Here is a 27,846-nt window from a genome sequence, read left to right as displayed (position 1 = left end):
ACAAGCGGAATCGTTGAGGAAATCCCCTTGTTCACGGCACCACCACCAACAGTAGAAGCAACAACTAACGAGTTCTTCGCGGCGGCAGAGCCAAGCGACTCTTCATCCATACTAGAACCAAGTCAAGAAATCCCCAAAACACCGCCAACTGCATTAATTCAAGAAGTTTCACAGCGGCGTCACGTCAACTGCAGCGGCCGGCATTGTCGGCAGTTGCCGCACGGCAACAGCAGCTACTGCTGAACGGCTCGCTGAAGAGCAAGACGAAGACATTTCCTGCGTATCGAGCATCGGTGCGCAGCGAGAGCGACGACAAGGAGTACAGGGCGCCTAGCAAAAAGTCGGCCGGTGTCGCAGTCGCTGGCAGCCAAGATCAGCGGCAAGAACTGTAACAATCTGCTGCACAACGCCGGCAATAAGCTAAGCGTGAGCAGCAACTCCTTCGGCCTATACGCAGCATCTGGCATCATCGCCCAAGAGCCCTGTCTCCAGCAACGGCCATCTGAACAAATACTGCCTGACGGACTTGACGCGCCGCAAGGCCGAATTCAATCGCCAGCTGAGCGCGCCGACAGACTACACACATCACTCGTCCAGTAACGGCTCATAGCATCGCTGGAGTGGTGGGACACAGTCATCACGGCCATCACGGGCACGTGCACGGCCAGTCATCGACGGCGCCAGCCACACTCAAGTCGCTGCGGCTGCACAACTTTGGTGTGCATCATCCGATGCCAAGGCTCACGTCCACGTCGGGCACCAACAGCTTCAACAGACGCCACATACGTAGGCGCAAGAGCAAGCTTAGTAAGCGCCTGCTGAACGGCGATAGCGAAGAATCAGTACGCTGCTCATACTGCTCCGTATTGAATGTGAATGAGAACGACTTGCGGATTTCATTCGAGAACACCTGCACCGACTCGCTGGTCACCGCTGCTAATATGCGACCAAGGAACCGAAATGGTGCACTTTGATGATGTGCCGTTGTACGGCACTCCGAAAGAGGAGCCATATGCTGTGCTTTAATCTGCATTGGCCTCACTCTTTGGTGGATCATCGACGCAAAGAAGTCCGCGAAGCACTTGCGAGGAGTCGTCGCTGGAATTGGGTCGGTCGAGGACGACCTTACACTTGAGGGGGGGGTAGTTAACTTATAACACTTAGTTAGCTTATAACACTTAATATAAGGTATTATTCAACACTTATTATCGGGTGCTAGACAAGTTAAGGAACAGCCCTGGCAAGAGCAACTCTACTTACGCCGGTGAGGCTATGATTTGTAAAAATATAGATCAGTCTCGTGTTTTAACTCGTACTGATAGGACATGCTAAAAATTGGTGTCATATAAGTCAAATTAAAAATAGTGAATATAATAAGAAAAACCAATAAAATTAACTGTTTCGATTATTCAAAAAAGAACAATTCAAAGCAGGGTTGAAAAGCGTTCTTCCAGTAAACCGCTTAAATAAATATTCACTCCGTCATTTGCTCGTTAAATGGCTTATTTCATTGTCTAAGCCCGAGGCCAGCAATAAGAGGCACAGTCGCCTCTCAACCTAACTTTCAGTCACCACAGGACTGGAAATCATATAATTTATATATATATATATATATATATATAAACACATACGTCGAGTATGGAGAATTTAATAATTTAGAATTAAGTTATACGCAACGTATACGGAATTTTATTGCAAATGAAATAAATTCAATATGGATTTTTGAAATGCTTATAGAATTCTTAATGAATTGAATGAATGAATAAATGTTTAAGTAGATTTATTATGATAAATAAAATTTTATTCGAATTAATTTAAGCCACATGCAAATTAATCTATGAAATATGCAACTTAATTGAAGATTATTTAAAATTTGCATGGAACTGATTTATATGTAATTATAAAAAAATTAATACATTAATTATATAAAACAAATAAAATTGATTTATACTTTATTTGTGGATTAAAGATTAAAGAGGTAATAAAATTTCATAGAGTTCATTTATAATATATGGAATTTTATGGATTTATTTTAAAATGTTTATGTAATTTTAATAAATTAATTTTAATAAAATTAATGTGTTGAAGTTTATGAAGAATAAGGAAATTTATTTGAATAAAAATATAGTGACTTGGTATATTAGTTTATTTGTATTTAAACACAAAACATAAATTATGTATTTGTCAACAAAGAAATATAAATATAAATATATAGTACTTAAAATAAATATAAATACTTAAAATAGTAAAATTGTTATTGTGAAACCTGTTAATAATAAATTTTTTGAGAATGATGTTTAATTATTTTAAAAAAGATTGCTTGAAAAGCTTTTGCTTCATGTTTGTTTATTAAGCTTTGAAGTGATAAACAAGTCAAGTATTTTATACATAAATGAGAAGCATTCCGATAATAAATATAATATATTTTCTTGTATTATTTATTTACAAATATGAAACTGGATTAATTTGCATTGTTATGTATAATTCCGTTTAGTCAATAAATAACGTGCAAGTGCTCTCGACGCTAGGTAAAGAAATTGAAATTTCAAATAATGATTTGCGAGGGATGTGTGTGCTCATATCTCAAATCCGATGTTTACAATACTGTCATTAAGAATTCATAAACATTTTGAAATATTTGTGTCATTTGTTTAAACAGAATCCACAGACATTCCCCTACTCTCAGAAAACTGTACTACACGCTATGGAGAACGTAGCATGTTTATTTATTTTGCCAGAAAAACTTTAACACTAGATGGCGCATACGATTTTTATCTGGTATTCTCTTGTGCTCGCATTCGCTTCCACACTGTTAAAACAACAGGCTGAGCGACCTTGATAACAGTGTGTTGTATTGTTGCTGTTACAGAATATTTACCATTAAATGTTTCGTTCTTATAAAAATAAAAACTCAGATGGCTAAACTATTGATATTTCTTTGTTTGCAACTATTTAAAATTAATACAATATTGATACACATCAGTTTTGTAAGGCCTAAGAGTCAAACTAGTTTTTGAATACAGCCCGCCAATGACAAAACAGCTGTTTTAGCAGTCCATTAGCCGAGAATTAACATTTGACGTAGCTACTGCTGTTAGCTCAGAAATTTTGCATTAACAGGCCTGTTATTCATGAATTTTCTGTTGAAGCGTGTGGTTGTTGGGTTGTTGCGGCCGGTAAATGCTGAAAAAAACGAGAAAACAGACAAAAGCCGCGTGTGAAATTGTATTCAATAATTAGTTAATGTGCTCTGCCAAGTGTTAAAATGTTTTAGCCACTCAGGAGTCGACTATTTTGTTCTTTTCCACTGCATGTGCGACATCACTGTTACTTCCCTGCGCTGTTCGCTGTTTTCTCTGCGCGTGTGCTTTGCCATCGCGTTCGCTATCTCGATTGTTTACGAATTTGTGTGCGTGGATAAATGTGCAAAAACTTGTGGAAAACTACAATATATTGAATGAAAATGCCAAGCAAAGGCCTTGAAATCAAGTTGAATATGAAAAATTATAACAATAAAATGGTGCTCGCTTTACTTGCGCTAGCTGCGCTGCTGCAGCTCAACGGAGGCAACGGCGTCGCAGCGCATTTGAACGTGTTCCTGAACCCAGAGGAGGTGATGCGATTGCTGGGTAAGTTCTCCTCCGCACAGTTGACTGTTGAGTCGCGCCCTTTGTTATTGATTTCTCTACCTCAACTATAACAATAACAACAATAGTGCAGAGCAATTGAGCAATTAGTGAAGTTCCATTTGTGTCAACCAATTATGCGGCAGCTTTAGTTTTCAACATTTTTCATTCACTGGCAACTGAAATGCTTTTCGAAATTATGTTGATTTGTTTGCTTTGGCTTAATTTTAGACACTCGCTCACTCCCCGCTCTCTCTCTCACTCTCTTTTTCTCTTGCTCTTGCGCTCGTGCGTTCTCTCGCTCTGCGACGCATGCCGCTGCAGGTGTTGTTAAACAGTTAAACAAATAAACAAACAACAAGCAAAAGTAAATGCGAAAGCAACAGCAACAACAACAAAACAGTTTCTTCTATGTACATACATAACTTTCAGTTGGTTCGTTAAGAAATTTTACGCTTCGTAAAAAGAAGCATCAACAACAACAAAAACAATTTACAAGCAGCATTAAATTTATTTCACTGCCGGAGAATATTTTTGAATATTTCTGGGAATTGAAATTCCAATACAAAAAACACACACACACATATATATATATATATATAAATACATGCATACAAGAGACACGCAAACGAGATGACAACGCAAAGGAACCAACAACACAAACAAAAGCAACAACAACTGCAACGATGCTGAAACAGGCAAAGGCAAAGGCAAAGGCAAGGCAAAACGTGACTTGGAGCAGCCGCAAGCGCATTTGACTCTGTATAGGAAAGAAGAAAGAAAGAGAGAGGGGGTGAGCAAGAACAGCATAAGCAGGAGAGGGCACAAGCAGCAAGTACACAGGCATCTTCGTCAGCTGTGCATGTGTGTGTTTGCCAGTATTGGTTTTTACGCACAGTGCGCACGACTCGATACATCGACAGGCACAGTAAAGACAAGAATACAAAATTTGCAATATATATGATATTATATATATAAATATATCATATTAGATATTGTATTATAGTGCATTATGCATTATATATTAGTTTATTAGTATTATACATTAATCGAATCGTATGTACATTATAGCAAATTTGGTTTTGTGCGTCTGAGTCCACTGTGCGACGCATGTCGCTTGGCTTGGCACTCGTATTTTTGGCAAGTCAACAACTGCTGCCCGCCCACTGCATGTGCTTCGCCTGTTGTTGCTGCTGCTGTTGTTGTTGCTTGGCATGCTGCCTGCTTGTTAAGTTTGGATAGTTTTTTTCCACTTGCCATGTGTGGGAGCTGCATTTTTCTGCTGCCGCCGCCGTCGTCGACGACAACGACGATGCGCATAAATTGCGTATGCATTTTGAATTTTGGGGCGTGAAATCAAATATGCAAAATATCGTATGTTTGGATTTGGATTTGGATTGGGATTTGGATGGCGAATAGTTGGGTGTGGGCTCGTGTTCGCTGTGGGCGCTGTAAGCGCATTCCGTTTACGCACATTCAACCATTCAGTCATTTGGCTATTTGGCTGCAACTTAAGCAACTGGGCGACTAATTAAGACTAAGCTGCAAAGTTTGCAGACTGAACCAACGCTCTTGCGCTCCGTCGTCCTCTTTCTCTTTCTCCCCCTTCTCTTTTGATATATGCGTGCAATAAAGAGAAGCGCTAAGCCATAAATCAATTAGGCAGCATAATTTGCATTTGATTTGTGAGGCTTTTGGCAAAAAGGCGTTGGCCAAAGTCCAGCTGAAGCTCATCCTAGGCTTGTATACATTTTTAAAATTAAAATTTTGAATTTTTTTATTTCTCCACTGCATTTTTTATGTTTAAACAACGGGAGAGCAGCAACTCATCCCCACAGGGAGTCGACCGTTGCTTCGGTTTCATTTTTTAAGCCTTTAGTCATAAAAAACGGGCATATGAAATATAATCAGCCAGAGCTGGGCAGGGTATACACGATCCGATCGATCGGGCTGGTTGTCAGTTGGAAAATATTTTTATTTCCCTGCCCACAACTCCCCAAATAAGTTTTATGTGTTTTGCTTTGCTGCTGTGACACGCGCTACATTTTAAAAGGCCTTTTGCCGGGGCATTTTATTTAAATTGAATTTTAATGCCATTTTATTTTGGACATTTTCGACAATTTTCGTAGTTTTTCCTATTGACAACTTTTTTGTTTTACGACTTTAACGCTTCGGAATTTTCTTTGTCTATCTCAAATGATTTTTATGTGCCCATTGTTCGGTGTTAATTTTTTGGGTGCTTTGCTTTAATTTTATGGCCCATTTGCAGTTGTGTGTGTTTGTTAATCATAGAGTTTAGAGCTTACAATGCATGTTAATGAAGCCGCATTGAAAAGTTCATTGTATGTCAAGCTTTGCAGATAGGAAGCTTTTTAATCGCATCTCTCTCTTTACCTCTTTCTCGTTCTCTTTTTCTCGATCTTCACTTCTTTCTCACACTCTTTCTTTCTCTTAATCTTCACCTCTTTCTGTCTCTCTTTTTCTCTATCTATTTCTCCATCTTCATAACTTTCTGCCTCTCTTTCTCCATGTTAATCTCTTTCTCTCTGACTCTCATACTTTCTCTCTCTTTTTCTCTATTTTTCTCTCTCTCTCTCTTTAAATCTTCACCTCTCTCTGTCTTTCTCCATATTTATCTTTTTCTCTATCTACTTCTCCATGTTTATCTCTTTCTCACTTTCTTTTTCTTTCTGTCTTTCTGTTTCTTTCTTTCTTTCTTTTTCTCTTTCTTTCTCTCTCTCTCTCTCCCTCTCTCTCTTCGTTTCTCTCCCTCTCTCTAACTCATCTCTCATTTTCTATTTCTCGCTTAGAGAAAGAGACTGATTCTTTCTCTGTCCTCTCCCTTTCCTTTTCTCTTTCTCTTTATATTTTTTAATTGAAAGTTCTACTTCAATTTATGAACTAGTTCAATCGTTTGTTGAAGAAACGCGAATTACGTCAATAATTCTTTTCACAAATTCATTTAATTTATTTCTTTCACTGAGCACGGAATCAGTTTTGTAGTTCATTTGCAAGAACAGTTCAGTCTAACTGATTCTTAACTATGCGTTACACGATCTTTTGTTGCTGGTGCTAATAGCGACACGCCCACAGGTTGACTTAGCTCAATGATCGATGGAAGTAGCTGCTAAACAGGCATGACAACCACAACAACAGCAACATCAATGATCCACAATAAGCTGAAATCTTTTGCGAATCAGCAGCACAAAAGATAACAATAACACGAATGTGTTAAATTTGCCACCAACTGTGTTAAATAAATTAAGCTGACGCTCCCTTGCCTGCTTCTTAAACGAGACATGGCTTCAAAAACTATCTGCTTAGAGCCCTGTTTTGTGCGCTCTTTTGGCCAATTTCCAATATCCAATAAATGCGATTTGCATAAGTATTATAAGTTTAAGCATCGAGCAGCGAGCAACGAGCAGCTTTTGCGGCAAACAAGCCTCGAGTATCTGAAAGATACACAAAGACGGCAGCTGTTTGCTGCTACTGTGGCTACATTTAACACCTCCTAGGTAACCGGAGTATCTGCCAGTTGGCTGCTTGGCCACAACAAGCAGGCAAGAAAGAAGCGCTATATTATCGGCTCTCGACTCTCGGCTCTTGGCACTCGACACTCGGTTCTCGTGCCTTGCGTTTATGGCTTGTTCTGCGCTTTGCTTGCCAAGATCTTTGCTGCTGATAGCGTTGGCAACAGCCTCTCCATCTGCTTGGACTCGTTGTGCTAAATGCCTTCCACGAACTGCGTTCGAGTTCTCTGGGGGCCAAAGTTGTGTTAACGGTTTGCGTTGAGCCGTTGCCTGGTCGCCTTACTCGTCGCTGCTGTCCGTTTCTGTTTCTTGTGGCATGATCTATATTTTAATTGGTTTGTTCGCTGCCAAGCACAAGCACAAGACCAAAACAACCATCGAGCTGCTCGCATAATCAACTTCATTAGCCATTAGCTAATGAAGCTATATAAGTGCGATAAGCGACTCAACGCGCATTGTAATTATGGCCAGCCTTATGATGTGAGACAATTAGTGGCCCATGGCTTTCAGCAGGTGCCAAAAAGGTGCCATAATATTCACCTAGTTTTCAGCCCCATCGAAGTAGCACTGGGGCATGAAAAACTCAAGTTGATTAAGTTCATTCAACACATTCAACATACAACACAAATAATTTCCAGGTCAATTGAAAAATAATAAAAATAGAATACTGAATTCGGTTTGGCAATCGGCTTCTAGCCTTGATTTGCGTTATAAAAGCTAATTAGATTAGAAAAAAATATGTGAGCAAATGTCATGAGGCTGCTCGATCCTTGGTAGTAATCTTCTATTTACTCGTCTTCTTTTTATTTAATTTTATTTAATGTGAGCTCTTAATTTATTTCAATAATAGATAAGCATCTAGCTCGCTGCTTTTCACTTGACGTGCGATCATCGAAGCGAACAGAGTTATCGGCCTTGTCGAGGGTCTAGATGTCATCCCATTTGAGGTTTCTGTTTTTAGCTGTGGCCTCAAAATCGTTATCGATTACAGTTTGATGGGCAACTGGCAGGTCACAAAGTGTCAGCGAGTCTAATACTACGAGACTCGTTGACATTGAAGCTCTAACTTGTTCTTTGTCTGTCTATCTCTATCTCAGTTTGTAATGAGGAATGTGTTCGCTGTCTGTTGTGTTGTTCGGAAGCCGTCATAAACGTGGCTTAGAGGGAATAAAGCTCTTTTTCGTCTCAATTTCTCTCTCTCACTCGCTCTCTCTCTCTCTCTCACTCTCTCTCTCTCTCTCTCTCTCTCTCTCTCTCTCTCTCTCTCTCTTGATCTATTTGTCTTTCTCTGCTTTTGTTTTTCTGTCTCTCTATAGTTTCGCTATTGCTTTCTCTATTTATTTCTTTCTCTTACTCTTTCGCTCTTTTTCTCTTACTTTTTCTATCGCGGTCACTCTCTCTCTCTCTCTCTTAATTTTTTGTATATCTCTATCTCTCTTTTACTATGTTTATATTTCTTTCACTCCCTATCTAGCTCTCTTTCTTACTTTCTCTTTATCTATGACTCTTTTTATGTTTTTGTCTCTTTCTCTATGTCTCTACAGATAATACTATATATATCTCTCTCTCTCCTATTATCTGTATTTTTACATTTCTTCTTTGGCTCTCTCTATCCTTCTCTCTGACTGTCTGTCTCTCTTCTTGTCTTTAGATCTCTCACTCTGTGTTTCTTCTACTATTTCCCTCTACCATTCAGTTTCTCTTTTACTATCTCACTCTATCCTTATCATTCTTTACCGCTCTCCCTCTTTGTCTCAGTTATAAACTGTGGGTCACTTCATTCTGTGATTCATCTGTAGTTGTGCTGGCCAAAAACCGCCATAAACTTGATTAAGCCGAGTTACACAAAATAAACCTGCATTTGAATAAATGAACATCACATGAACTCACTGCGAGGGGCATCAGATCAAATAAACGCGTAACGCAAAAAACTTGGTGGCAACGCTTACAAGTGAAGGGCTTAAAGCATGCGTAGCTTCTGTTCCATTGACTGTCAATTGTGCATGGGTTAGCCAGGAAGGTGGGGGGTGGGGGTGAGGGTGGGTTTGTGGTTATCAGTGCCACTGCACAGAGGCAACAACTTACAACTGTCAACTGATAAACCCTCTGGGCGGCACGAACGCTGCATGTCAATAATAAATAACTTGCATTGTTTGCCCGTCTGCCTTGTTGTGCTACATACGAACGTATGAATATATATATTTATATATATACATATATACATATATATATATATATGTGTGTATGTGTATATGTTTATATATGTGGTGCAAAAGGAATAATCATATTTACATTAAACAACAAGGAGCTACGAATGAAATTTTAACCTCGTTCGCTGTCGATTTTATGGCGTCGATGGAGGCGAGTGAATGACAATTGCGAATACGCGCATAAGTAACAATTGCAACGACTGCAACTGCCACAGCCACATTGCAGAACGAACTGTGCGGCAGGCATGTATCCATCGCACACACAACATGCCTCTGCAGCTGCATCCGTATCTGTTGTCATGTTTATTGAGCTCTGTGTTTATATTTGGGCCATGCACTGTGGGAATTTGGCAGCAGGCAAATGCGACCAATGCATGTAAACCAACTCAAAATCAGCTCGCGAATGAATACATATATATATATATATATATATATAAACATTCGTATATCTATGCATATAACTTGCATATAAAAGCATGCGTCTGGAATTGTTTTTGCTGTCTGCTCAGCTGTGAGAAATGGGCGTTACTCTTGTCTTTCCCAAGACAATCGTGTGATCATGAATATATGAAGTTCATAGGAGCATAATGTATATAGACTAATGAGAAACTGTTCGGTTAGTCGACAAGGCTTCTAGTCTGGGTACATCTGGGTACATTAACAAAAAGTAAAATATTTAAGCTTTTAGTTCTACTTATTATATTGTTAAGTATTTAAAACATTTCAAGACCCATTGCTAATAAATAATATTTCAGTTTAAATGTTATAATAAGCTGAAGGAGACAGAACACGAGAATACGAGTATATTTTTGATCAAAAGCTACAGCCGAGTCTATGAGCTCGGATCCTACGAGAGTCAGCTTGATCCAATACACTATCAAACCTCAGCTATTGAGAGATATATGACCTGGAGTCAGTGTTTTACTTTCTGTTGCGCTTCGGTTATTTTTCTGGCTTAACCTGGCTTACGTTTGCAATCAAAATCTTCGCTATAATTAACAGCATTATTTTATTTGGTTTCATGGCTTAAATGCTTTTCATAAATAATAAAACAGCTGCGATTAAGTCTTTCCGTTCAATTTGCTTTAAATGAACATTGAGTGGTTGTTAAAGTATAGAATTATATTTATCTGATAATTGCTGTGAATTGCTTAAACAGTTTAAGCTCAAATAATACGAAATTCAAAAAAGTTTGATTGACTAAAAATGATGTTAATTAAAACATGCAATGTGATAGCATTTATTGATTTTGTATGCCAATTTTTATATCAAATATATATTTATATTTTATAATGTATTGTATTATATTTTATTATATATATATATATTATATTATATTATATATATTTTATATATTATATATATTTTATTTTAAAATATATATATAAATATATATATATTTTTTATAATTATTAATGTGAAGTCTTAGACATTTATCGACCCGATAATTGCATATTAGGTGTCATTAACAGTCTCACAGTTCTTACAGAAATGTAAAACAAGAGTTAACATTTGTTGGAATGTTAAGTGTCATTAACAGTTGCCTCTTCCGCTTTTGCATCTGACTTAGTAAAGCCTTTGTTGCTCGAAATAGTTGTAGGCTTTGAGCTATCTTCTGCGTTAGTTGGCCTTATCGCGTTACTGTAGCTGTTTGTTAACATTTGTGTCGACAGTCGCTGCTGAACTCTTCCAAATTATGAACGAGTTGAGTTGAGATTAATGATTGGAATCTTTCATCATGCATTGCACCTCTGAGGCGCGTTGGGCTCTCCCGCATTAGATGATGGCCAATGCTTGATGGCAGCTTCTCTGAGTAGTCGAGCTGTGGCGGCGTGTAGAAGCGATTAAGGTTAATTACTATTGATTTTGGCCAACACAGGCTGAGCCATAAACTTTTGTCAGCTAGTCAAAGCGTCAGGCCAGAAATTTGAATGATTAATTTAAGCCAATTTGCGGGCCAAGAGCTAAAAGTAAAATCTGTGCCAAATGGTTGCCAAACAACTGGCTGAAGAGGCTGCCGCCATCCCCCGGCCGAAACAAAGCAAAACAAAAAACATGGCTAATTTAGCCTGGCACAAATTTGTTACAATCAAAGCCGTAAACGAGTAACCAGAAACGAGAACGTTGCGCCCGCGGCTCCATAAGCGGAATAAACCCCAAAAACAGCAAAAATACAATACAAAAGAAAAGAAACAAAACACAGTAAAATATTAGGAAAAACAACAATAACAAAAGGCGCATCATTTATCATAACGACGACGTGAGAGACAGCAAACGGGCACGACTTGCAGCAGCAACAGCAGCAGCAGCAGCATCAACATAGTCTACGTGGATACGGATACAGATTCATTCTGCAGATAGAGCTGCAGATACGTCGCTTAGAAAAGCTCAAAAACTCATGTTAAATGTTGACATGTGGTAGGCGTTTTACTTGGCGAGGCGGGCTGTTAGCCTGTAAGCGATATCTGGCCCAGTCACATTAGGGTGGACCCAAACCGAGCCGCTGTCACCGGGCAACAGCAGATCATTTGTATTATTTATATTTCGCTTGGGCTCGACATGCAGTTGCGTGACATATTAGCCAGGAGGCTGGTTAGCTTATGGAAGGTGGCAAAGCTTAATGTGAAGCGTGCGCATCATTTATCAGCAATTGCAATTCGATCGGGTACACGCCATACAGATAGACAGAGAGAAAGAGAGAGAGAGAGAGGGAGAGAGGGAGAGAAAAAAGCGAACGCAGAGCAGTTGACAAATGAAACGACTGGGCTGAAGCTTGGACCCGCAGCCAGTCGACATTTGGGTTTTAGCTCTGGGTATATCGAGTTCACGAGTTGCAACGCTAATTACAAGAAAATGGAAAACACATTTTTGAGTGTCTTGGTAGTTGTCTAGTTTCGATTTAGTTCCTTTCTGCCTAAGCGAGTCCTCCAGCGCAGTGACTGCACAATGGTCACGACTCACGGTTCGGTAGCAAAGCTATTAAAAAATACTGCCAAACAACAACAACAACAACAACAGCAATTGCAGTAGGTTTAGCCATAGCCATAGCTATAACAATAACATCAGCGACAACGACAACGACAACGACAACAACGTCATGACTGCACGCTCTGAAAAATTCGACATACGATATGGATATGGTACCTTTGGCTCCTGCCTGCCTGCTGTTGCTGCTCCTGCTGCCATTGCTGTGGCTGCAACTGTAGCTTCAGGCACGCCCCACAAAAAAAAAATATATATATATATATGCAGCTAGTTATGAACATGGCGCACACAAAGGTTAAAAAAGTTCAAGAGCCGTCGAGGCAAGCGCATGCGAGTGACATTTGCTCGTGACATGAAGGTAGACGACGCCACTTCAAGACAGCCTCAACTGTTGGCTGGCTGGCGGGCGGCTGCTTTTGAGGAAGGAGGCAAGAGGCAAGCTCTAACTTTCACATGAACCTGCGAACTGCAGCTAGGTGCTGCATGCCACTCACTCGGCCAACTCGACTGCCTCGCCTAAGCCACTCGCACAGTCGAAAGGGTCAATGGAAGCGTGCGGCCGATCGGCCCGCGGGGCACTGCATTTGATTAAGTCATGGGCGCTATTTTTAAAATGCTAGCGAGGAATTTGTCGCACACACACAGTGTGCAACATGTTGCACATTCAAGAGGAAGTCGCAACGACGCGACATGGCTGTCTGCCTCAGACTCTCAACACAGCCTCACTCACTCTGTTCCTACTGCTGCCACCTACTGTGGGCCAACGTATCTCTGGCTGACACAATTTATACGCGACTTCGTCGCCGCCTAGTTGAGACATTCGGCGGGTTCCGAGCAGTCAGTTCTCTGCCCTCTATGCTCCATGCTCGACGTCTATGTCTATGTCTATGTCTATGTCAACCTACATGCTCAGTGATTTTTATTGTTATTGCCAGTTGTCAAAGGAAGTGTGCCCCGCTCTCCACTTTTCCATTTTTCGTAAATTATTTCCTGTGCTTTTCCGCGGCTCCAACAACTGCCGCTTGCTGCTTGCTGCCTGCTGGGCACAGAGTTGAATGCACCAAACTGAAGGCTCGAAGTGAAATATATTTGGATATTTCCACAAAAATGTCTAACTCTATCATCTATGTAAATTTACCGAGGCGTATTTTATATTTAATCCATTGACAGTTTAGAGTTTTTGAATTCTAGTTCTAGCTAGTTCATATATAGCTCATAATATACGATATTTGATATAGTTAGTAGAGAAGCATAAAACAATGTTAAAAGTTATATGAAAGCGTCGAGGTCGACTCGTAGATACAAGACTTTCCCATCAGTAAACTATTTTTAAAGTTGAACTAGTTCATTTGTGAGCAGTCTGCGAATAATATAGACGTAAAGTAACAGCAATTAAAAGGCAAAGAATAAATAAAGAAAGCATTTATCAGATGGAACTAGCTCTCGTGTGTGGTCTCTGCTTATCGTTTGAACTACTTGTAATCTCTTTGGGACTACCTGAACTTTTTCCTGATAATCATTAACATAAACAAGCGCAAGAAACGAAAATGAGTTGGCAATAGCTGGCAGGGATCTCTAGATGGTTCATTAACTCGATTTTTGGTCAAACCGCAAATAAACCCAACAAAATGTTAAATCATAGCAACAACATAAATGGGTAAGAAAGGAAGACAGAGATAGAGAGAGAGGGAGAGAGAGTGTTGGTGAGGGAGGGTACAGCAACAATCACGAGCTAAAGAACATATCTCAGACATGGTCATGGCTCATTTCTGTTTGTCTTCTTACCTTTTTTGCCCGATGCGGCTTCTTTGGAATAACTGAAACTGATTCAGAATCTGCGGCCCGGCGACACGAGTTGTTTTTGTTAGACTCGCATATAAATACAGATGCACATGCATATACAGATACAGATACAGATACAGATACAGATACAGATACGGCTGCAGATACAGATACTGATAAACTCGAAAATAGTTTCGAGGAATTCCCTAAACTCGGTCGCGCATGTTTATTTATACAAAATACGTAGTCGGGTCTCTACCACTCACTGGCTCCATCTACCTCTCTCGCTCCGTATTGGTTTATGGAAATCTCGGCGCATTGAGTGCATCTAGATAAATCTACATGCGAAGTGCATGAGTTTGTTTCTATAAATTTGTCGATTGCTGAACGTGAGGCAAATGCCTGGCTGCAGTTATGAACTAGTTCAATGTGGCTTGCGGTCTTGAGAATCGCACGAGTTTTTCCTTGTCAATTTCAGGCTGGGCTAACAAGCTACTATGTTGGTTAAATGAAATATGCAACTCTGTGGCTCACTGAATGGAAAACCCTCAAACAAGTTTGAGTTTTTCATTATGCAAAAAATCATCAGCCAGAATTGTATATATATATATATATTATATATATATATATATATATATCTATATTTAACTGAAAGAAAACCCAATTAACTTTTAAGCTTTATTTCTTTGATATTTGTTTTTAAAATGATCTTTTTAACGTTCTTCATTCAATTGTATTGCTTTAATGAGATGGCCAAACTGTTCTTAAATATATTGATAATTGACTTCCACAGCTCTCCTATCTCAACGTGTATAATATACACACTTGAAGTGATTCGAAGCTGAACTTGATTAACGCTTGAGCAATCTCATAATCAGAAATTGTGCAATTTCTTATAGAGTCTAAGGTTGATCTTTTCTAGGTCTCGTGCAAATGTATTTGACAGATAATATGAAGGCTGATCGGCCCTATTAAGCTTACATATGCTTGATAAGGATGACTTACTGAATCGATCTGTTTTATATATTATATCTATTTTATATGCATATTATATATTTTAATATATATTATATATATTTTAATATATATTATATTATATGATTATCTGCACGCTTATATATATTCTGTATCAGATTTATTTTATTTATATTCAAGTGAAGATGCGACTTCTCTCTTCCCAGTATAATATGATTTATAGCTTAGCATATGATGTCTAATAGGTGCATTGTATTATATGCCTAATAGGATATTAGCATCTGATATGAGCTTGCTTTAATTGTTAGTTAAGCTTATACTAATCGTCTGCTTATACATTGTAGGCGTCTCGGCGGAGGTTTACTATGTGCGCGAGGGCCACATCAACAACTATGCATTGAATTTCATTGTGCCGGTGCCGGCGAATGTGCGGGACGTGAGCTTCACGTGGCAATCGCTGGCGGGGCGACCGCTGCCGTACAGCCTGAACGTGGTTAGCTCTGACCAGGAGGTGCTGCCTCGGCCAGCGTTGAATGTGTCACATATCGGCGAGATTCCGACGCACATTCAGACGTGGGCCGTGGCGCTCAAGTGCAGCGGGTTGCGCGCTGCGGAGGTGGATATCACCATCAGCATGGAGGTAATGCTGAATCGTGCTCTGAATAATGTCACCCATTTGGTATTCCGGCGCAAGAAGATCTGTTTGCATAGCGACAGCGACGAGGAGCAGCTGCAGACGGCGGGCAACGATGTAGATGATCCACAGCTGTTGGAAACAGTGCTGCCACCGCCCACGGGCCTCATTACCCTGGTGGTGGGCGTTACGGTGGCCATGAGCGCCGTTTGCATACTCCTCGTGATTGCGTATTGTGTGCGGGGTGCTGCGGCTAAGCGGCAACATCATCAGCATGGCGGCCAGCCGATGCGAACCTCCAGCTTTCAGCGCCTCAACACGCAGCCGCCGTGTCAATCGTCTCTGGGCTCTGCTGCCTACATGACACCCTCGATTATTGGGCCTGTTCATGGCTCGTCCCTGCCCCGAAAGGTCGCCGTAAGCGTAGAGCAGCAACAGCAGCCGGAAGAGCTGCATCGTCGCATCTCCGAGCTGACTGTGGAGCGCTGTCGCGTGAGACTCTCCAGTCTGCTGCAGGAGGGAACTTTCGGGCGCGTCTATCGTGGCACATACAATGACAGCCAGGACGTGCTCGTCAAGACGGTGGCTCAGCATGCCAGCCAGATGCAGGTGCTGCTACTGCTGCAGGAGGGCATGCTGCTGTATGGCGCTTCTCATCCTGGCATCCTCTCCGTTCTGGGCGTATCCATCGAGGATCATACGACGCCATTTGTTCTTTATCCCGCATTGAACAACACACGCAATCTAAAGCTCTTCCTGCTGGATCCGGCCTGTGCGCGAACTGTTACCACCATTCAGATTGTGATGATGGCTTCGCAGCTGTCCATGGCTCTAGACCATTTGCATAGTCATGGCGTAGTGCACAAGGACATTGCCGCACGGAACTGCATGTGAGTAGAAAAGAATTGAAGGTCTCCTCGTAAGAAGTGATCTTTATGCGTTAACGTGTGCTTCCCTCTCCCCTCTCAGTATTGACGATCAACTTCGCGTGAAACTGTCCGACAGCTCGCTGTCGCGCGATCTCTTCCCCTCGGACTACAATTGCTTGGGCGACAGCGAGAACCGGCCCATCAAGTGGATGTCGCTGGAGGCACTGCAGCATAAGCAATTCTCCGAAGCGAGCGATTCCTGGGCCTTCGGTGTGCTAATGTGGGAGCTCTGTACATCGGCAAAGCAGCCCTACGCTGAAGTGGACCCCTTTGAAATGGAGCATTACTTAAAGGACGGTTATCGTCTGGCTCAGCCCTTCAACTGTCCTGATGAGCTGTAAGTAGAGAGCGCCAAAGACCTTGCTTACTGGATAGTATTCTAACCTCTCTTTTCATCTCCCTCTCTCTCCCTCTCTCTCTCTCTGTCTCTGCCTGCACAGCTTTACGATCATGGCTTACTGCTGGGCTCTGCTACCCGGAGAGCGTCCAACTTTTGCTCAGCTGCAGTCCTGTCTATCAGACTTCTATTCACAGATCACGCGCTATGTCTAAAAGGCCACTGCCAAGGCGTCAGCGTTAAGGGCGCGCACTTGTAAAGGGCGTGGCTAGTCCATATAACTCATCCGCAAACGCATCGCAGCAACGGTCCTCGAATTCCTCATACTCTTACCATAGTTAGCCGAAAGTCCAGTTAGTCTATATAAACGTTGTTATATTGCCAAATCTTATGTTTAGAGTCTCATGGTCGATTTTTGTACATAGTTTATAGTAACTCGATTTAAGTTCTTAATTAGTTCATTATCGAAAGACTCAAATACACACACACATACATACACTCACTCACTCACTCACTCACATAATCAGAGATATGCGACTTACACATAGAGATTGCCAAGGCTTTTCTGCAATCTCCAAGCATTTAAACACTGGAATAACAATTTAATTAAGATAAGTCTAGCAAAAGAACCTTGAACCGAAATCAAATATAGTGATATTTATCTATACAATTACGTATGTTAGATCGATAAGTTTTAAAGTATACATATGACTACAATAAAATAAAATACATATTTATAAAAGTGCACAATAAAATCTATAGAAAATCAATAAACAAACACAAAGATTTTTGAAAATTTAACATTTACGCGAGAGAAATTTAACATATAAATAAAGAGCTAAAACCATAATTCCAAAATTTAAAACAAAGCGAGTTTTATTTAATCGGCTTACCAATAAACAGGGTATTATACCCGATAAGCCCATTAGCGCTGAGTCATCTGCTTTCCATATTCCAGCGAAAAACTGTGAAAATTTATGAGCTGACTGGAAATTGGGCATAGGATAAGGCGGAACTCCAGCCCAAATACCAAGAGATGCCAGATGAGAATAATACAAAGAAAAAATAGAGAAAGACAGCGGGGGAGAGAGAGAGAGAGCGAGAGCAAAAACAACGCTTCGGTCACACAAATTAGCCATAAATTTTAATTTTACATGACAATGTTTTTGGGATAAGAGCGTAAAGGCAGGCTCCGAAAGTGTTGGGTGGTAGCGCCTACGCTAAGCAGAAAGACAAATCAATTTCGACTAGCATCACAGCCTGTGTGGCTTGTGTCCTTGGCCGCACACACAGCCAGGATAATGGCATGTGTGGCAGGCCAAGATGAGAGCGTATCCTCTATATATATATATATATATATATATATATATCTTATGTGAAAACTGCGAAAAGTGCGCTAAGTAGGTGTGTGTGTGTGTGTGTGTGGGTGAGTCGACAACACATGTCCGTCCTAGCATGTGTCCTTGTGCATGCGTGTGTGTGTCCTTACACTTTAACAGCCATTGCCAGAGCCATATCGTAAATATTTTGACAGAATCGCTTTTGCCATTGCCTTTCGTGTTGGCTATTGTGTTGCCTGGTCTGCTCTGCACGCCTCTCCTCTCTCCGCTCTCCTATTCACTAATCTCGAACTCTTGTTATTGTTGTTGTTTGTGGCAGGAGCGGCACCTGCTGCCGTCTCAGTTGCCTTGCGGTAATCCTTGTGTTTGTGACTTGACCTGCTTCGTTTGCCATGGCATTTGGTTATAGCCGTAAGCGGCTTTAAAGTTACGTTTACGTTTACGTTTACTTTTACCGTTGCCTGTTGCCTGTTGCTTTTGACTTGGCCTCAAGGAGGCCACTAGCAGCCATGTGATATACGAGCCATTACGGCCAGGACAACAGCCATTGTAAACAGTTTGCTTAAGCACATAGTTTGTTTATACTTATTACTTGATAATGCCCGCAGATATATGACCAGGGCTTTTCGTCTTTATATGGCAACAAATCCGACAGCTGCACTCATTCGCATGCTGATATCAAGTCTATATATACGTATATATTTGCACATGTGTCCTTTTCCTGACTTGTGGACTTGTGCTAAGTTCTTGCCCTATTCGCAACATGTTTCCTAAACATGCTCGATAAACAGTTCAATCGCATAAGCAAAATACTGTCTTGTATATCCGGCTGTCTGGTGGCTGGCGCCCAGTCCCAGGCCTAGGCCCATTGCGAGCCAAAGAACTTGCTACGCGATTTCCATGGAACGGGCCGAGTTTGTTTAGCAGGGCTCCATTTCCATTTCCATTTCCATTCCATTCCACTTCCATTTCACATGGTCATGCGATTTCCACGTACGCCGCCTACTTCTCAAGTGGCAGCCGGCTGAACGCGCCCCAATGGGCGCCTTCCCCTTTGGGCCCGGGCCACTTGCAGTGCGCCTCGGTGATAATTTGAAAAGTTTATATGCCGTCGACTGGCTGCATGAAGCCAACGGCAGCTGTAGATGGAGCTGCTGCACCATTCTAATGACAACTTAAATAAACAAGAGCACAATGGAACAAACACAGGCACGAAAGCGGAGCAATTCAAGTTGTTTTCCCAGCATCGAGGGCGGCGGCGCATTGTGTGGAAATATTTATTTTCTATAAATTATTTTTGATTATCGCGAGTCGAGTGAACTGAGCTAAAGCTGCTGCTGCTGCTGCTGCTGCACGGATCTAAATAAATACACTGTGCTGCAATTAAAGCCAAACAAAATGCATAATTTCTGGTCATCTGACCGACCCGTCGATAAGGCCCCCTCCCATCGCCTTTGAGGCTCTAAAATTTATGTACAACGCATCCGCTAATGGAATTTTAATGTTTCATTTGAAATAGTCGCGCTCAAATCAATATTTCAATTGAGTTCAGTTTTCATTTCTTTATTTATTTATTTATTCTTTTTTTTTTTGAGCATAATAAAAGAAAATGTTTGATGAGTTTCGTGAAAAAGGTCTGGGTATTTGGCTCACTTGACTGACTTGGCGCCTCGATTCCAAAGAAGTGAAAACATTTAATTCTGATGAATAACTAAAGTTGAAGAAAAAGCGAACAAAAGGAGAAAACATAAAACACCCAAACGATTTTACAGTGGAAGCTAATATGTTTCAATCATGTGAGGGCGCAAGGGAGCAAACAGCTCAAATTAGGTCTGAGTATAAAAGTATTTTACATATATAAAGTTTTTAAAAGAGGAGTGGGCAAAATTATTAAAATTAAAATATTATTAAAAATGTATTAATTTCCATCAAGAATACCTACAAAATTGAAAATAATATAAATTAAATTGTTATTTGTTTTTAGCTGTTATTGCAGCCAAAAATGTAGCTTTTTCATGGGTTTTAATTGTTAAATCTTAAATTATATATTGACATAATTAATTTAGTAATTTAGTGTTTTATTGTTAATATCAAATTTGTTAATATCAAAACTGAAAAGTTTATTTTTTTACTCGCTAAAGTTTTCATAAAATACAAAAAGCAAATTCAAAATCATTTTCTCTTATGGATGTAATAGAAATTGAAGCATTTAGAGAAAACACTAATATAAATACTAAATGAAGATTGTCAATTTGTTTGTGTGTAGTTTCACATTCTCCAAAAACAAGATTTTATGCAGACGGACTGACACACAGGCAGCCGCAGAGATAATAATATAATGAAATAATAATATAAACTGATAATATGATACAATATATTATGCGAAATTAAATATAAGAAAATTAAATATAATTTAAATAAAAAAAAAACATAAAAAACATAAATAATATATTTACACATATATAGACGTTGCCTACACTTTGACGGAACTTGGATGAAATATCTATTTATGTTACCATTTATATTATTTCATTGATTAAGAGATAATATATAAGTTTTTAGTTTACCTAATTTATATTTACACTTTGCGGTTTTATGGAGACCAGGCACTGAGTCAGTTGAGAAAAAACTATTACTTAGAGCATTGCCGGCGTACCATAATCTGAGAGAAAAGCTGACTAAAAGCTGCAACTTAACCTGCGAACTTGGCCAAGTCTGCTCGTTTTTGCCTTGGCAACAGCGCTGAGTTTGTTATTCACGCAAATCCTTTAATGCCATTTATCATACAAGGTGCGCACATCTGAAATGCATGCAAAATATAACGCGTCCTGGCTGATCTCTGGCAAAACAACATTAAATTGAAACAAATTGAACATAAAAAGCATTCAAAATAAAGCAAACACCTCGACGAAGGCGAAGGCGAAGCCAAACAACAAGAGGCGGACCAGGACTAGGACCAGAGGCAGCAGCAGCAGCAGAAGCAGAACCAAAATCAGAAGCGAAACTAGGACGAGAAAGAGCACGAGGTGCTGCCAAAGTAAATACAGGAGTCCAACACACACACACACATACACACACTTATATATACCTATACACAACCTAGTGGCAGAAGTTGTTCGATGCGGGAAAAGCGACGTTCGGCCGGAGGGGGCGACTTGTTGGTTGGATTACTTTGGTAGTTTGAAAATAGAACGCAAAATCAAGCAAAGGTACACAGCAGAGTCTAAATGCAAGACCGAGGCGAGCCGAGGCAGAAGGGATGGGCAGGGAAGGGGTCGAGAGACGAGACACTGACAGACTGGCAGGGAAGGAAACGGAAGTATTTTCTGTTGATACTGAACTCAATTTAGACGAAATCAAGTCAAACATGGCAGCAGCAGCAGCACCCGGAGTGTTGCAGGGGCGACCAAAGAGTAGCGCAAAATGTTGTACTAAATCATGTGGGAGCCAAAGGTAAATGGCGGAGCTGGGTGCCAATGCTATGCATTTGGCGTGTGTCCAAAAGAATGCTCAAGACGATGTCGAGGCACACACGAAGCCGCACCACCTACCAAGTGCCTTGGCTTGACAAAAAAAAAAAAGGAAGAAGAAAATAACTTGAGGCTTGATTGATGTTTGTGCTTCTAGTTGTTGTTTGCAGACAGGACAGGAGCAATCCAAGACCGAACATGGCATTCAATTTTCGATTAAAGTCTCGCTGGCTGGCAACAAATTGGTTTGCCCATTTGGTTCCATTGGTCGCACTAATCAGTCGCATGTCCAAATATTTATGCCCAACCTGCAGCTCCGACTCCGCCTCCGCCTCCCACTCTCTGAGTGCGGGTGTCAAGGAACAGACAATAAAACAAGGCAGCGCAGGAAAGTGAAAGTCAGCGCAAAGGATAAGCAAAGAATAGTGCAAGACTAGCAAATAGGATGTTGTTATGTTTCCATTATCCTGTTGTATACCTCGTGAATAGTCACTCAATCGGGTCAATCAATCTGTTATGTTCCATGACTAGGGATAGTCTGAGCTCCACGTGCCACACTAACTGCAACAATGAAAGATTCTAGCAGAATACTAATCTGCTTGAAATAAATCGAGGAACAAGCAGATTAGAATACATTTGGTTACAGGGTATGCTTAAGTTGTTCAACACTTTCTTGCATTGTTTTCACATGTTTCTTTTACTTGGCATTCCTTTATCTGAGACACATTAGTAGCATTACCAGAATCATCTCAGCTTTCCAGTTGCAGGGTATGTTTAGGTTGATCAAAATTCTTTTGTGGTCTGTGTTCGCTGTTCTCATTTTTGGCTCTGCATTTGCGAGGCACATTTAATGGGTTTACCAAAATCGTCTTTTTCTTTTTATTTTGCCTCGAACAAACCGTTTTCCTTTCGTGGGGGGCTTCAATTTCGATGGCCGGACAATGGGATCGGCAGAGTGAAGCCTCTGACACCGACACCAGGGCGCAGAGCCCAATGCAGACACAGGCTCAGCATGTGGTGCAAGGATTTGTGTCCTTTTGTTAGCATCTCTCTCTCGCTCTCCCTCTCTCTTCTCTTCTCTGTCGTGTGCGCTGTCCGCACTTTCACTGGCCGCTCTATTTACAGTTTAGGCCAGCGAGCAGCGCAGGATTTGCTGGGAATTGTGTTTGGTAAACATTTTCGACTCTGTTGTTTTTAATAAGAAAATTGGCCAAAGGCCACAGACAACAGCAGCAAAAACAAAGGAAGCAGCAGCTGAAGGAGTAGGAGTAGGAGTAGGAGTAGGAGTAGGAGTAGGAGTAGAGCCAAGTCCTGGCAGATTGCTTTTAAATTTAAGATCCGCTTGGTTTCAGTTTTTATTCCATTCTCCATATGCATGTGTGTGTGTGCGTGTGTGTGTGTGTGTGTGTGTGTACTTTTCTGGTGATTTATGTTTGTTTGTCTTGGACTTGTCCATGGATTTGTGGGTCAAGCCGAGCGAGAGCGAGCTAAGCGTTTACGAAAATTAGTTGGTCCGCAATTTGATAGACTTTCAAGAGGATTGAGGAACGCATGGAGTTTCGGATGCTTGCTGAATAAATAAACGAAAGCCAAACAAACCGAAGTACAAACAACAATATCTAGACGACATTTGCATTACAGATCTAAAATCTACTAATAAACTGCGATAAAATCTGTTTCTGCCTCCTGCTGCCCGTTCCTATTTCGGATAACTAATTCCCAAATCAAATGCAAATATGCATCGAATATTTTCATATTAAAATGTAAATGTAAACAAAATACGAAAATATGAGAATATATAAAAAATGTGTTCGCTGTGAGAGCAAACAACGTGAAACAAAAACATCAAAAGTCAGACAGTACGACAGTCAGGCAGTCAAGCAGTCGGGCTGGGAGATAAAAATCAGAGTCGGAATAATCACTGGGGAGCTGGTCCATCGGAGGGGAAGAGTGTGCTTAGGGAGTCGGCTTATCGGTCTGGCATCGCTTGCACAGAAGGGTTCCCAACAAGGAAGAAGAAGATGCTGCTGATGAAGCATCAGTTGAATATGATGATTATAAAGCTGGAGGCTCGACTTTTGGGGCGTAATCAATTAGGCGGCTCTAAAGGTAAACACGCGGACTCCACGCTGACAGCCCGAGCGAGGCTGAGGGCGCAGATGTGTGGAAGGCCTGCGAAGTGTTATCGATAATCTCTCGCTGATTAATGTCGATTATTATTTGGGCTCTTTGGGACTGGGCGGCAGCTTCGAAATCTGCGCTGCTTTGCTGTGGAAACTTTCATTTGTTTACGGCTGCCCATTTGATAAATGATGCAATTATAGAAAAGCGTTTACCCTTTCGGACATGCTCGAGAGTGGATCGTGCGTTAATATAGAAAGTCATTAACCAGGGTTGTCTTTTAATGATAGTCTCTCTGCATTTTAAATGCCTGACTGCACTCGAACAGTAGCCCAAAAAATGATAAATGGGAATTTAAAATCTTGATTCGATATGAGAATCTACGGCAGGATTCAAGCACTTGTTATCTATCTGCAGCAGCAGTCAAGTCACTCGACAACATAATAGCTCAGCTTCGCCGAGGCACTGGTGGGTGAAATAGCCAACTAAGTATGTACTAACTATATATACTATATATATTATACAGCTGTCAGCCATCAACGCAGCAAAGTGTTGACAAAAGCAGCCGACAACATCAGACGTCAGCAGCTGTGGTTCAGATCCAGATGCAGAGGCAGCCACCAGCCACCAGCCACAGCTAACAGCCAACAGATGACTTAGACAGTTCTCCCAGTTTACCTACTGTCCGTTCATCGCGCTAGCAACAAATCCAAGGTATTTGCAACGGAAATAAACTGCGCACATTGCACAAACTTTTGAGTTTTTATGGCAGCGCGGAAAATTGTCTGTGCGCAAAAAGGGGAGAGTGGGGCCTGGGCCTCGGCCTCGGCCTGTGCCTGGGGTTGGGTATAACAAGAAGTTTACTAAACATTTCGAAAAAAAATAAAGAAAAGTAGTTGAAAGGATATACTCTTAGCCGAAGAGGAACTGTAAAAATTGGTAGCAGTGCCGCCAAGTGAAATAAAATAAATAGAAAAATCTACTATTCCAGCGAGAGGAAAAAAAGTAGTTGAAATAATCTTGGTCGCCCCCTGAGCTGGCAGCTCAGCATTCAACTTTACGCAGTTGCTTTTATGGCCAGAAAGTTTGTTCGAGCGCTCGCATCTGCGACTTCTACTGTGGGCGGCCGTTGGCTGTGTGGGCGTGGCACTTGGCTTATTTAGCATAAACTTGGCTCTGCAGCTGCAACTGCAACTGCAATAACAACAAAAAACTACAGCCAACGAGAGCCGAACATAGCCAACTAATTCCGTATGCAAACTTGGCCCCTGCCACTGCCACTGCCCCTGCCGCAAAGCCATTGGAAGATAGAAATCGAGCAGCGAGCATCGAGAATCGAGCGCCCAGTTGGCATCACGTTGGAACAGCTCTCAAGAGAGCTAACTGAATTTTATGGCAAAATAATCATTGGCACTCGTGTGGCCTATTGATTAGCATGTCCAGCTGCACGTACACATCCACATCCACATCCACACACATTTGTATATATCTATGCTTAACTATCGATATCTATAGGTCTGCTTATGCTAATGCTGCAGGTGCAACACATTTTGGCATTTGCATGCAAATTAGCTTCCACGCGCCCGTCGTCATACACCCCCACCCCCACCCCCAGCGAGTAGTTGCATATGAAACTATGTTTGGCACCCTGCGCTCGCACACTCACGCAGAGGCCCACACGCATACGTACACCCATGTGTTGGGCTATTGAAATATGGTTTAAGACAGTTTGCAGATTATAAAATTCAATTTGCCTTTCACACACAATCGCCTACTCTTATAGACCCCCCTGAGATAGATGATTTAACACTTCAGCATCTTCAGCATAAAGTGTGAAAAGTTTCACTAATCGATATATATTTGATTATGATTACTTTAATCTATATAGTTAATGCCTTGACAAAGTCTTAGCCACGTTGATTCGTATTTCTCTGACAATCTGTCCATGGCTTCCTCTGTATATTTTGATATAAAACAACTAATTCACAGCAATTTAAGTTGTATTTATATTTAAGAATAAAATCTTATTTCAAAAGCAAAGCTTTGGGAGTGCGATTTAACATAAGTCACGCTGGTATCACGCGTCCATCTCGAATGGAAGTCTTCCAGGCCAGGCAGCTACCAGCCCACGTAGCTTCATTTGCATTGAAAAACCTTTGGCTGTAGCTGAAACTATGCACGTGATATTCTTTTGGGCCCATTTGTAGGACGGCCCACTAGTGGGACGCGTCGCCTTGCAATGGTTTTTTAATCAATTTCTGTCAGCTGGCTGTCAGAGCAAATCAGGCAACTGCAGCTCCTCGGCCCAACTGGGCTCAAATTATGCGCATAGATTTGAGAGATTTGCAAGCTGAGAGTCCCCAGTGACACTGTCCGGCATGTGAGCACAATATTTTTGAACTACACTATGCAGCATGAACTTGGCCAGCTGCTGATTTTTAATTATGATAAGTCGCAAGTCTATGGCAACATTTCATGCCCATTGACGAACAAGCAACCGGAGCGGGCGACAGAGCGTTTCCGCCAATGCGATACAAATCTAAAGCAAATTGTTGTCAAAGCGGAAAATGTTTTTCCGTATTTGTCTGGCAACAGCAACACATTGAAGACCATTTGATGACTCGACAGCTCCGTCTGCAGCCTACCACCTGCCGCTTGATGCCACTGACCCAATGAGTTACTTTCAGGTTTGTTCAACTCTAATTGTGCAGCCTGCGAAATCAACATTCGCTGATTGAAATATAGCAAAATGTCATTGGGTTAGGAAACTCGAATCAACTTCTGTACAAGGCGGGTAAAAGCGTACGTAATACAAGCCTATGTAAGCCCGATTTCTACTCAGGTTTCAATATAATATATAGTCTTTATTATAATAAATATATATGACATTCAGCTCGATTTTCTGATCGAGGTCATCTAAACTTTTGGCACTCAATTTTAATAAGAAATTTCCCAATTTTGAGTGAATGAACTAGGGAAGGCAAGAGTTAATGAGATCTGTCTCTTTCTATGATCTTTACATATGTTTATATAATACGTTGCCTTCAAGCAGTTGGATGAGCAGTGTGGTTGCTACTCTGGCAAGATAAGGAATTCCCTTCTCTAAGCTGCGTCGGTGGATTTGATCTGACGTGAAGCGACGATCAAATCCTCGGAGAGGCAATGGATAGAAAAAACTTTCCTTGACTAAAGTGGAATTGAGCGCGTTCAACGAGTATCTTATAAAAAATCGAATTTCCATAAATAATAATACAGATCTAAATCCTGAAATAGTGAATTTGAGATCTAAAATTGCTGCGAACAGGACGAAATTAAAGAAGTGATGAGAATGCCTGGAAAGAAAATAAAAAGCTAGCTTGACCACAGCCTACAAAGGTAAAGAAACAGGTGTCAATGCAAGTCTCTGGATCGAACCCGAGTACTGTGATTCGAGTCTGGTTTTAGCTGGCTTTGTTCAGTTGGTTCATCCAATGCCCGCAGGATGAATGGAATTATTGATTGATCGATGGGCTAGTTGAATGGAGAAATTTTATTCATGAAGTCTGATATGCGCGATATAAAAACTTTAAGATTAGTGGAAAGCAGCAAGCCTGATGAAGAGAGATGGAATACCATCTCAATATGTGATTCTGCACGCCTTTTCTTTGCTGGCAGAACAATTGCTAATCTAAGTAACATAATAACATGTTAGAAATTTAAATAAACCCAAATACATTTTTGTTAATTTATTTAATTTATTTATTTTTTATTTATTTAATTTATATCGAAAACCGAAGCAATAAGAGTATGGTGCTATGGCATGGGGAATATGGCATTTGTGTGTTCTTGAATATGTGCAAATGATGATCGGGCCAATTGCTTAAAAGGTTTAAGATTTGAATGAATATAGAAATCAGTTCATGAAAGC

General features: G+C 40.9%; 1 protein-coding gene and 1 long non-coding RNA gene across 2 annotated transcripts; both read left to right on the top strand.

Moving 5' to 3' along the window:
- The first annotated feature begins 3,049 nt into the window (after positions 1-3,049).
- LOC111600321 (tyrosine-protein kinase Dnt) lies at positions 3,050-17,759 on the top strand. The gene is made up of 4 exons (XM_023316384.2): positions 3,050-3,629; positions 15,453-16,632; positions 16,712-17,008; positions 17,112-17,759. The coding sequence occupies exons 1-4, from the start codon at positions 3,458-3,460 to the stop codon at positions 17,221-17,223; spliced, it is 1,761 nt and encodes a 586-aa protein (XP_023172152.1). The 5' UTR covers positions 3,050-3,457; the 3' UTR covers positions 17,224-17,759.
- A 5,793-nt stretch (positions 17,760-23,552) lies between these two features.
- LOC111600569 lies at positions 23,553-24,691 on the top strand. The gene is made up of 2 exons (XR_002751491.2): positions 23,553-24,407; positions 24,466-24,691. It is a non-coding gene; the product is annotated as an uncharacterized LOC111600569 (long non-coding RNA).
- The last annotated feature ends 3,155 nt before the right edge of the window (positions 24,692-27,846 follow it).

This window comes from Drosophila hydei, unplaced genomic scaffold (assembly GCF_003285905.1).
Source record: "Drosophila hydei strain 15085-1641.00,03,60 unplaced genomic scaffold, DhydRS2 tig00000149-arrow-pilon, whole genome shotgun sequence".
NCBI lineage: Eukaryota > Metazoa > Arthropoda > Insecta > Diptera > Drosophilidae > Drosophila > Drosophila hydei.
Note: the sequence above shows the minus strand (reverse complement) of the source record. Positions and strands in the feature narration are given on the sequence as shown.